The sequence below is a fragment of the Rhincodon typus genome, chromosome 16 (genome assembly GCF_021869965.1).
Source record: "Rhincodon typus isolate 14 chromosome 16, sRhiTyp1.1, whole genome shotgun sequence".
Lineage (NCBI taxonomy): Eukaryota > Metazoa > Chordata > Chondrichthyes > Orectolobiformes > Rhincodontidae > Rhincodon > Rhincodon typus.
The window spans coordinates 18,336,649-18,348,842 of NC_063347.1; the positions used below are offsets into that span (position 1 = coordinate 18,336,649).

The 12,194-nt window shown below is 39.1% G+C and overlaps 1 protein-coding gene across 1 annotated transcript in view; it reads left to right on the forward strand.

Moving 5' to 3' along the window:
* omd (osteomodulin) overlaps window positions 1–12,194 on the forward strand; it is a 25,208-nt gene that overhangs the window by 10,133 nt on the left and 2,881 nt on the right. The window contains exon 2 of the mRNA XM_048606197.1: window positions 1,441–2,375. Within this exon, the coding sequence (XP_048462154.1) occupies window positions 1,441–2,375 (935 nt within the window). The remainder of the gene's footprint in view (window positions 1–1,440; window positions 2,376–12,194) is intronic.

Consider the following 12,194-nt stretch of genomic DNA (forward strand, 5'->3'; position numbering starts at 1 on the left):
TGATGCTGCTTGGCCTGCTGTGTTCATCCAGCTCTGCACCTTGTTGTCTCGGATTCTCCAGCATCTGCAGTTCCTACTATCTCTGGTTGGGTTGGGGTTCCCTGCGAATCAACAATGCTCAAATGTCATCACATGGGCTGCTACCACAAACAACTCATTGTTAGCCACTAACAGAGCCCACTAGCAGCTATTGATTCTCTCAGGCTGACCTCTACCTATTTCACTTAACTGCCCAACAGTTTTTCTCCCTCTCTGGACTCCATCTCCACCTATTGTTTACTCCTTCCCTCTTCCCCCACCCCTTCTTCAGCATAACCTTTTGCTAGCAACAATCAGTTCCGAAGGGTCACTAGACCCAAGATGTTAACTCTGCTTTCTCTCCACGGATGCTGTCAGACTTGCTGAGATTTTCCAGCAATTTCTGATTTATTGCCAGAGTGTGTCGCTTAAATACCACAAGTTGAGAAAGCCAGTTTAGTGAATTTACTAACATGCATTTAAGTCTTTTAAATCAATCTGTTTGGTTATGTTATGACACATCTCTGGAGCAAGTAGGTCTCAAACCTGGAGCTTCTGGCGTAGAGGCAGGGATACTACTGCAATAGAAGCATTCAATTGTTTAATCTGTGCAGCTAATTAAAAGATTTAATGAATAGATGTTTGCTATGATTGATGAACACTTAAAACATTGTCAAGTCAGCAGTTATATGAAATATCTAACAGGCCAGTAGTGCTATAATGGATCTTGCATAGCTTGCTTGTTTTCCCTATAAATGGAAGTTACCTATATGTCTCTTTTTTTTAACTTCATGGGATGCTGTGTGATTATGAATTACTTGGTCAGTTAAACTAGCATGTCATTATCATTTTCCTTTTCTTTTGATTGGTCAAATCCAGACTCTTAATTGTCTTCTGTGACAGTTTGGTGATTGGTCACTCAGAGAAGGCTGAGTAGGAAGCTCCCAGATAACAGAGGCAATGTTTGACATTGTCTTAAATTGAGAATGTAACAAACTTTTGAGACAGTGGTCAGTGGTTGAGACAGCTTTATTGAATTAATCTAATAAGGGCAAGACCAACCACTGCCTGAAAATATCAAGAAAACAATTGAATACAATCATCAACAGCCAAACTTAGGGGTTTTAGCAACATAAGGGGGAGACTATTCAGCCTTTAATTTTGAGTAATCCTGCAGAAGTATTAAATATTTACCCTTTTCTGTGTAAAAGCAAAGTGTGTTTTGTGTTTGACATGTGAGAGATATTACATCATTTGTCATAAAACATCTTCAAAGGAGGTTCCTCAAAATTGTTCAAGAATTAATTTAGCCATTTTTTCACTTAATGGGTACATCATTGCTACTGGTCATTTTGTTATAGCAACTGAATGTTCTTGTGTGATTTACGGTTTATTTTCTTACATTCATTTTAATTTCATCAGAGACAAAACCATCACCACAAGAATGACCTTCATCACAGGGCTGCCAATATTAATACTTTTCTTCAGTGTAAACATTCATTGTCAAGATAACTATGATAATCCATTTGCTCCACCTCCACGACAACGACGTATTCGTACACCTGTAGAGTCTGATCTATATAGATTCTTTCCCAGAGAGTGTGCTCAAGAATGCCGTTGCACACCATCATTTCCTTTGGCTATGTACTGTGACAATCGAAAACTCAAATATGTGCCCAATATCCCAGCACATGTGCGGTATCTGTATCTTCAGATCAATGAAATTGAAAGTGTGCCAGAAAATGCCTTCATCAATGCAACATTGCTTCAAGAAATTAATCTTAGTCACAATAAATTAAAATCTTCTAAGATACCCAAAGGTGCATTTGGAAAGCTCCAAAATCTGATTGGCCTTAACTTGGATTACAACAAGCTTGAAGAAGTTCCAGTTCCACTACCTAAAACTCTTCAAAGACTTACTTTGGGTTTCAACCAGATTAGTAAACTGCCTGCTGACAATTTTCGTACACTAACTAACGTAACAATTCTGGATCTGAGCAATAACAAACTTCCTGATGGCGCTGTTAAGGGAAATTACCTCGGAAAAATGAAGAGTCTCTTACAGTTAAACCTGCACAGCAACAAGCTTAAATCCATGCCAGCAGATCTTCCATCTTCTCTGCTGCAACTTTCAGTTGAAAATAACTCTATATCATCTATTCCAGAAAATTACTTCAGAAAAACTCCAAACCTCATCTCATTAAGGATGACATACAATAAGCTGAAACAAGTACCATACGGTGTGTTCAATCTCTCGAATTTATTGGAACTGAATCTAGGACACAACCAACTGTCTGAAACCTTCTACGTTTCAAGGCAACTAGAGCACCTGTACCTCAACAATAACCACTTTACAAGTATGAGAAATGTTACGTTACATTTTCAGTAATTAAAAGTCATAATTAAGTTTTAAAAATAAGCAAGATTTGTTCTTACTAAGTTACTTGATAGTGTAGTGATTAAGGTATTATACTTAAATTGCTGTGGCAGTAGTTGAAGTCAAAGAAAATACATGGGATTCGGTCTTGTTTTTCAGTTCTGTGCATTCATTCACAGCCACTTTATACAAAGAGAAAGTTAAATGTGTCTTGCTATGCAATAATTTCACTTCCCTTCAATTCAGCTACAAAATCTCAATGTCAGACTGCAACCTGTTCCCCTGCAATGCTGAATCAGCCCACTTCTGCCCTGTGTTCTTTGCTGTGCTCTCCTCCCCCACACCAGCAACTACTAGTGTACCAAACCATAATCCTTTGATGCTACCCTTCCTGCTGCTATGCTCTGAGTGCAGATCCCTCTCCTCACCCCAACCAAACTTTCTGAAGTGATGGGGATTGTCCACAACTATGATATTCTACCAGTGGGTAATTCGCTTGCTCGACAGCAAACCAGCCTTTCAATTAGCAGCATCTCAATATTCCAAGGACACTTGAACAGTGCTAGCCCACTCCCTCCCTGACGTGTCATAAATATTGTGGACAGAATGTCTGATTGGCAGTAAGATCGTAAGTTGGAACTGTGTAGGCCATTTGGCATCGCAATCCTGCTCTGCTTTTCAACAAAATCTTGGCTGATCTGACTGGTTTTAACTCTTTTTCCCTGTCTGTAGCCATAACACTTGACTCAAAGAACAAAAAGAAACAAAGCATAGTACAGCACATGAACAGGCCCTTCAATCCACCAAGACTAGGCCAACACATGATGCCTTTCTTAAGTAAAAACATTTTGCTGCGACACTCTCCGTATCCCTCTATTCCCTGTATATTCATATATCGGTCAAGATGTCCTTCTTATCGTTGCTATCATATCCACATCCACACCTCCTGTGGCTGCGCATTCCAGGTATTTACCACCCTCTGTGTAAAAAGTGTTCCTCTCACAGAAAGTCATTGAGTCATACAGCGTGGAAACAGATCCTTTAGCCCAACTCATCCATGCTGACCAGGTCTTCTAAACTGAACTAGTTCCATTTACCTGTATTTGGCCCATATCTCTTTAACCTTTCCCCATATATGTATCTACCCAAATGTCTTTTAAACGTTGCAATTGTACTCGCCTCTACCACTTCCTCTGGCAGCTCATTCCATTCTCGCACCACCCTCTGCATGAAAAAGTTGTCTCTCAGGGCCCTTTTAAATCTTTCCCCTCTCACCTTAAACCAACACCCTCTAGTTTTGGACTCCTCTACCCTGGGGAAAAGACCTCTCAAGGTACCTTATCTACACCCCTCATGATTTTATAAGCTTTTATAAGGTGACTCCTCAGCCTCCTACTCTCCAAGGAAACAAGTCCAAGCCTATCCAGCCTCTGCTTATAACTCAAACCCTCTAGTCCTGATAGCATCTTTGTAAATCTTTTTTGCATCCTTTCCAGCTTAATAACATCCTTCCTATAGCGAGGTGACCAAAATTGTATGCACTATTCCAAATGTGGCCTCACTAATGTCTTATACAGATAGAACATGACGTCCCAACTCCGATAATCAATGCCCTGATTGATGAAGGCAAGTGTATCAAACGCTTTCTTCACCACCCTGTCTACCTGTGACAGCACTTTCAACTCCCTTAACCTTACTGCCCTTTACCCTAAACCTATGTCCCCATGTAATTGACTTTTCTACCCGAGTGAAAAGATTCTGACTATGCATTCTATATATACCTCTCATAATTTTATTAACTTCAATCAGGTCGTCATTCATCTTTCAACATTCAAGTGAAAACAAATTAAGTTTGTCCAATCTCTCCTCATAGCTAATACCCTCTGAACCAGGCAACATCCTTGTAAACCATTTCCATACCCTGTCCAAACCCTCCACATTCTTCTGATAGTGTGACAACCAGAACTGTACACAATATCCCAAATGTGGCCTAACTATAATTCTATACAGTTGCAATGTGACTTGCCAATTTTTATACTCTATGCCCTGAACAATGAAGGCAAGCATGCCATATGTTTCCTTGACCACTTTATCCATCATGTTGCCACCTTCAGGGAACCATGGAGCTGTATGGCTAGATCCCTCTGTACGTTGATGATATTAAGGGTAATGCCATTTACTGTATAATTCCTTCCTGCATTAGATCTTCCAAAATGCATCACCTTGCATTTGTCTGGATTGAACGCAATCTGCTATTTCTCCACCAAGGTCTCCGGCCTATCTATATCTTGCTATATCTGCTGGCAATCTACCTCACTATCTGCAGCTTCCCCCAATCTTTGTGTCATCTGAAAACTTTTTAATCAAACCATCTAAATTCTCCTTGAAGTCATATATATATTGCCAACAACAGGGGTCCCAGCAGTGACCTCTGCCGAATGCCACTGGTCACAGATCTCCAATCTGAAAAGCACCCTTCCACCACTACTATCTGTCTTCTATGACTAAGCCAGATTGTGTCCATCTTACCAGCTCACCACAGATCCTATGTGACTTCACTTTTTGTATCAGCCTACCATGATGTCTTGTCAAAGGCATTGCTAAAGTCCATAGAGTCAAGATCCATGGCCCTGCCCTCATCAATCAACTTTGTCATTTCCTCAATCAAGTTTGTGGGACACAACCTTCTCCACACAAAGCCATGCTGCTTATCGCTAATAAACCGATATTATTCCAAATGTGAGTAAATCCTAAGCCTAAGAATCTTCTCCAGTAATTTCCCTACCACTGGCGTGAGGTTCACCAGCCTGTAATTTCCCAGATTATCCCCGTTGCCCTTCTTAAACAAACGGCCAACGTTGGCTATTCTCCAGTCCTCTGACTAAAGAAGAAAGATAGTTTTCGTACAAGGTTCCAACAATTACTCATCTGACTCCCTCAGCATTCTGGAATAGTCCTATCAGGTCCTGGGGACTTGTCGACCTTAATGCTTTCAAAACAGCTAACACAACCTCCTTTTTTTATAAGGACATGTCCTAGAATATCAGCATACCCTTCCAGGACTCACCATTCACCAAGTCCTTCTCCCTTGTGAATACCGATGCAAAGTATTCATGAAAGATCTCACGCACTTTCTCTGGCTCAATATATAAATTCTCTCCTTTGTCCTTAAATGGACCTACACTTCCCCTAACTACCCACTTCCTCCTTATACATGTATAAAACACCTTGAGATTTTCCTTAATCATATTTGCCAGACATTTCACAGCTGATTTTAGCCCTCCTAATTCCTTGTTCGAGTTCTTTCCTGCTTTCTTTGTATTATTTGAGAGCTCTGTCTGTCTTCAGTTTTCTTTCTTATCCTTACATATGCGTCCTGTTTCTTTCTGACTAAGCTCTCAATTTCTCTTGTCACCCAAAGTTCCTGAATCTTGCCATCCTTATCCTTCATTTTCACAGGAAATGCTGGTCCTGAACTCTAATCTACTGGCCTTTAACAGATTCCCACACGCCAAATGTGTATTTACTCTCTAACAGCATCCCTTAAGCTACATTCCCCAGTTCATGCCTAATATTTTCGTGGTTAGCCTTCTACCTATTTAATACTTTCACCCAAAGACTACTCTTGTCCTGATCCATAAATAACTTAAACCTTATAGAATTATGGTCACGGATCCTAAAATGTTCACCCCACCGAAACTTCAATCACCTGGCCAGGCTTGTTTCCCAATCCCAGGTCTAGTATGATTCCTTCCATGTTGGATTAGTTACCTACTGTTTCAAAAAAAACTGTCCTTGACAAACCTAACAAATTTCCCTCTATCCAAGCCCCTGGCACTAAGCCAGTCACAGTCAATATAGGGAAAGTTAAAACTACCTACCACAACAACCCTGTTGTTCTTACATTTTTTCACAACAATTTCAATTGACTCGTTTGTCAATCAAAAATTGGTCTTGCTTTAACTTTAATACAGTCAATGATCCAGTCTCCATTGCTGTCTGGAAAAGAAGATTTTAAACACTATTGACCCTCTTCAGAGGCAAATTTCTTCTCAACAACACCTTAAATGGGAGATCCTTTATTTTAAATTTTTGCCCTGGCTCTAGATGTTCCCATGAGGAGAAATATCCAGACTTACACCCTGTCAAATTTCCTCACAATCTTATGTATTTGAGTTAGATAACTTCTCGTTCTTCTACATGCCACGTGCTGAGGCCCACCTTGCCCAACCTTTCCTTATAAAGCAAACGCCTCATCTCAGCAGCCAGGCTTATTAATCCTTTCAAAATGCTTGTAATGCAAGTATGTCCCTTATTAACAAAGGGGGCCTAAACAGTACAGAAATACTCCAAGTGCAATCTCATCAATACCCAGTAGTGCAATTTCCCAGTACTATTACAGCAAGACTTCTGTACTTTTACATTGCATTCACCATACAATAAAGGCCAACATTCGATTTGCCTTTCCAAATACTTGCTGTATCTCCATACCAACAATTTATGATTTATGGACAAGGACAGCCAGGACCTTCTGCACCCTAGCATTTTACAGTCTCTCTCCACTTATTTAAATTTAAATATTCTGTTTTTCCTTACTTCATGACAAAGCAGAGAACTGCACATTTTCCCACACTTTCCTCCATCTGCCGAATTCTGTCCATGCATTTTGCCTGTCTACATCACTCTGCAAACTCTTCGAATCACCTTCACAATTTGCTTTCATATCTATATTTGTATGATCAGTACATTTGTATTATCAGCAAATCGACAGTAACTCACAAAGGCTTTTCCAACATCATCTAAACCCATTACCTTTACCATTTAGAAGGGTAAGGGCAGCTGGTGCCAGGGAACACCACAACCTGCAAGTTCACCTCCAAACCACATGCCATCCTGACGTGGAACTACATTGCCATTCCTTCATTGTCATTGGGTAGAAATCCTGAAACTCCTTTCCTAAAAGCATTGTGTTGAATCCCTACTTCTCAAGGATTATAGCAGTAAAAGAAGGCTGCTCACCATTTTCCCTGAAACAATTAGGCACAGGAAAGCTAGCATGTGGAACGTGCTTAAAGAAATAAAAAATGTGACGAGACAGTCAGACCCTTCATCCAAATAGTTAGGTACTTTGCCACGGAGTCTACGAGCCATATGCATTTCCCTGCATTAAAGAGAGACAATTGGTTATATGTAACTTGAGGGGCTGCACTTTGCAAGCTTGGGGAACAGCATCATTCTGCAACAAACTCGAGCCAACTGAGTTAACCAACTACCACAAAATAGTAATAAAGAATGACCATAAGCATACTTGTATATTAGGAGACAAGTGGGAATATAACTTGAGAGGTACCACTCTTATCAGGCCAGGGTCAGGGCGGGGGCACGGTGAAGCAAAGCAGCAGACTTCCATGAGCCAACACAAGTCATTAATGATAAATCGTAAGTGGTTGAAAGACTACAGTACTCAATGTGGCATTCCACTATTTACAGACTGGCAACCTGAAAATTTTCTTGACTCAGTTTCCAGCTAATTAGCCAATCCCCTATCCACATTAATCTATCAACCCCAAGAACATGAACCTTTCTTTGTGTAACACCACATTAAATGTCTCTTACAAATCCAACTACACAACATCTAATTACTTCTTTTATCAAACTTTAAACAACAGCAATAAAATTGTAAATCATGATTTCCATTTCACAAAACTGTGCCAACTCTGTCTGTTTGCATTGATTTTCTAAATGTCCCATTGTTACTGTACTTAATAATGAATTTTCTCAATGACAGATCATAACAATCTTATAGGTTCCTGATTTGTGTCTCCAACTTTTCTTGAATAGTGACGTTACACTTGTGATCTCCTTATCTGCTGGGACTTTTCCAGAACCTATCTGCTTTTGAAAGATTCTGACCACCCACCATCTCTGCAGCCAATTCCTTAGAGACCCTAGGATGCAGGTTATTAGGACCAGGGAACCTGTCAGCTTTTAGTCTCATTTCTTAGAACTTTTTCACTGGAGATCAAGATTGTTTTAAGTTCCTTTCTCGCTTTTGCTCTCAGCTTTTCTACAATCCTCAGAATGCTTTTCATGTCTTCTATTTTGAAGACCAACATAACATCCTTGTCAACATTTTCCCCATAATTAGTTAAATTTCATTCTTTAAGAAGTCCAATGCTCACTGTTGCTAGTCTTTTTCCTCATATTTGTTTAGAAGTTTTCATTGTTTATCTCGTATTTTTTGCTAGTTTTCTCTCATAACACAACTTCTCCCACGTTGTTACTTTTGTTAAGTCATCTTTTGACTTAGCACTAATCTTTGCAGCATGGTACTTCTTTTCTTTCAATTTTACACCACTCTTAAGCTTAGTTTGCGTTGGGTATCATATCTTTCTTTCACAATAGATTTTATCTTCATTGAGAGTTACGAAATATCTTGAAAATGCCTGCCTCTGCTTCTCATCAGTCTTATCTTTTAACCAAATTTCACATTAGACAACTCTGTCTTCATTCCCTTGTAATTGCCTTTCAAATTAAAGTTTCTCACCTTCAAACCGAATGTGAAAATTACCATGTTATGATCTCTATCCAGAACATATTTTATTCCAGGGTCATTTATTAAGCCTGTGCCATAACGAAATACCAGGTTTAAAATAGTCTATTCTTTGGTTGGTGTTATATTTTATTCTGAGAAATTGTTTCAAATACATTCAAAAGTCATCCTACAAACTATTTTTGCGCAATTTGATTTGTCCACTCTAAATGAACATTAGTCTCCCAATAATACTGAAGTAATTTTCTCATAAGCCCCATTATTTTCTGATCTGGACTCTGTTCTATTGTGCAGCTACTGTCAAGGGACCTGGGAACATTTGCCACCAGCGACTTCTTTCCTTTGCAATTTCACATCTCCATCTAAACTAACTGAACATTTTGATTTTCTGGACCAAGATCATTTCTAATTACTGTACCAATCTCAACCTTTATTAATAAACCATACCATCTTTAATCCTTTTTCCCATCCTTCAGAAATGTCAAATACTCTTGAATATACAGGAATAAGCCATGGTCATTTTACAACCATCGCTCTCTGATGGTTATCATAACATACCAATTTACCTTATCCTGTGTGAGTTCAGGTAAAAAGCCTTTCATTCTGCATTTTCCCACTTTCCCTGATCTACCCTAAATGCTGGTATGTACTGTGCTTTTTTGTCACATTCTAACTATCCCTATCTACATCATTACCTTGTACTATTGCCTTTCTCTTTTACATTTCCAAATATCCCTTCACCTGAACTCTGGCCCCCACTTTCTACCTTGAATTGTCTCTACAGGCCAAGATGACAAGCACACTGGTCACAGTTCAGGTGAAGGCAGCCCAAACGGTACAACTTCCTCTTTCTCTAGCAATAGTGCCAGCATCCCAGGAATCAAAACCCATATCTCCTAATTCAACTCTCTGATACTACCTAATCTAGGTCAATTTGCTCATGGCTAAGGTAGTAATTCAGAGATTGTTATTTTTGTGTTGCTACCTTTTAATTTAGTCCCAAGTTGCTCATACTATTTCCGCCAACCTCTTTCTTAGTTCTACTGTAGCTGTTGGTACTCACCTGCGCCATGAAAACTGAAATTTTCCCTTCTGATTCCAAATTTCTTTGCAGTCCTAAAGCGATGTCCTTAACCTTGGAAATAGAAAGGCAACACAGCCTTCAGGACTCATGCTCTCAGCTGCAGAGAACAGTAAATGACATCTTCAACTATACTGTCTTCAAATACACTACATGTGTTTTGCTCCAATCTCACTTGAATGACATCTTGTACCAGAGTGTCATGATCAGAGGCGCAGACTCATGCTCTTGGGACATGGGTTCAAACGTCACCATGGTAGCTGCCAAAATTTAAATTCAAGGAATAAATATGGAACTTAAAGCTAATCTCAGTTGTGGCAATCATGATCATGATCATCGATTGTTGTAAAACCTATCTAGCTCACTAACATCCTTTCGCGAAGAAAATCTAACATGCTTACCTGGCCCGGCCAGATGTAAAACCAGACCCACAGTAATATGGTGAATTCTTAAATGCCCTAACAAGTCACTTAGGTCCAGGGTAAATAGGGTTGGACAACAAATGGTGGCCTTGCTAGCACTCCTACATCCTGTAAAAGAATTTTTAAAAATCCATAATTAATATACATTAATATATTAAACCTGCTATATTCAAAATTCAATCAGTGATATCTGCTGGCTTTTATTTTCACTATGGTGTGCAAGTTGAACAAAGAAAACAAATTTGTTGGTTTCTGAAGAAAAGAATTTGACATTGCCAATGGTGCAAAAGGACAGCAAAATGCTTGTTGATATTAAAGCCTCTATATGAATTGAAAATATTTCCAAATCCTAAAAGCAGCAACCAGATGCCTTTCTGGGCAAAATCACATATCAATAGTTAGCAAGCTATCATAACATACTGGCATATACAGCAGTTCAGGGAAAGTGGGAAAATATGGAATTAAAGGCTCTTTATCTGAATTCACACAGAATTTATAAGAAGATGGATGAATTGCTAGCACAAATAGAGGTAAATTAGTACATGATAACCATCACAGAGGAATCATTGTAAACTGACCATGGCTTAGTCCTGTATATTCCCAAGAGTATTTGATAGTTCTGAAGGATGGGAAAAAGGATAAAGATGGTATGGTTGAATATATAAAATTTAGGATGGACTTGAAAATAAAACATGAGGGGCAAAGACCATGAGAAAGGACAATTAAGATAAAAGAAAATCCAAAAATCTTCTACAGCAGTTAAGTAATATCTAAACTATAAATCTGCTGGTTGCATGAGAAATGCTAGCTTGGAGAAGACACTTAAATAGACAGGCAGAGTTTAGAGGGAATATCTCGGAATATTGCATTGTGGGAGAACTACTGCAAGCAGTTGGGAGACGCCTTTCTAAATGCCAGTTGCATGAGAATTCTGGGTGCTTGGGCACCAGAAAATGGGGACTTCACTGTGGTTTGAAAAACAACCAAAACTACAACATTTTTGTATGATTTGGAATATGCTGTCTGAAGGATAGAGAGAAAACTGCCATAGAGACAGTTGGTTTCTGAAGAATCTGACATTGCCAGTAGTGCAAAGGACTGCAAAATACTTGTTGAAATTAAAGCCAATATATGAGTTGAAAATATTTCCAAATCCTAAAAGCAGCAACCAGATGCCTTTCATGGGCAATGTCACAGAACAAGTCAGCAACTCAACAGGTTGAATATATAAAATTGAATCGTAACCAAAGAGATACTTACGTACGGAAGCAGAGGCTCAAAAAGAGCACTTTGCCATCTTTATCATCAAAAATGACGCTGCCAAGTCTTTGTGAACAAAGGGTCGGCTGAGTGAGTGTACAGGCTAAAAATGATAATGAGGGCTTATTAGAAAAGCTGGCAGCACTTAAAGTTGAAAAGTCACCAAGATTGTTTGATTTTAATCGAAGGATACTGTGGGGTGTAAAATTGTGGAGGTAACGGCATGTGTTTATCATTTCGCACAAGGATTGCCTGCAATATTGAAGACTCTTGAAAATAGAGTGGCAGCATGGATACAAAATTGTTTAAGTGACAAGAGAACAAAGTAGTAGCGAAAGATCATTTATCAGACTGTGGAAAGGTACACAGTTGTATGCTTTGAGACCACCACTAAGAGACACCTGCTTCTCTTGATATATATTGACGACTTAGACTTAAGTGTATAGGATAAAACTTCAAAACGTGGAAGTGTATAGGATAAAA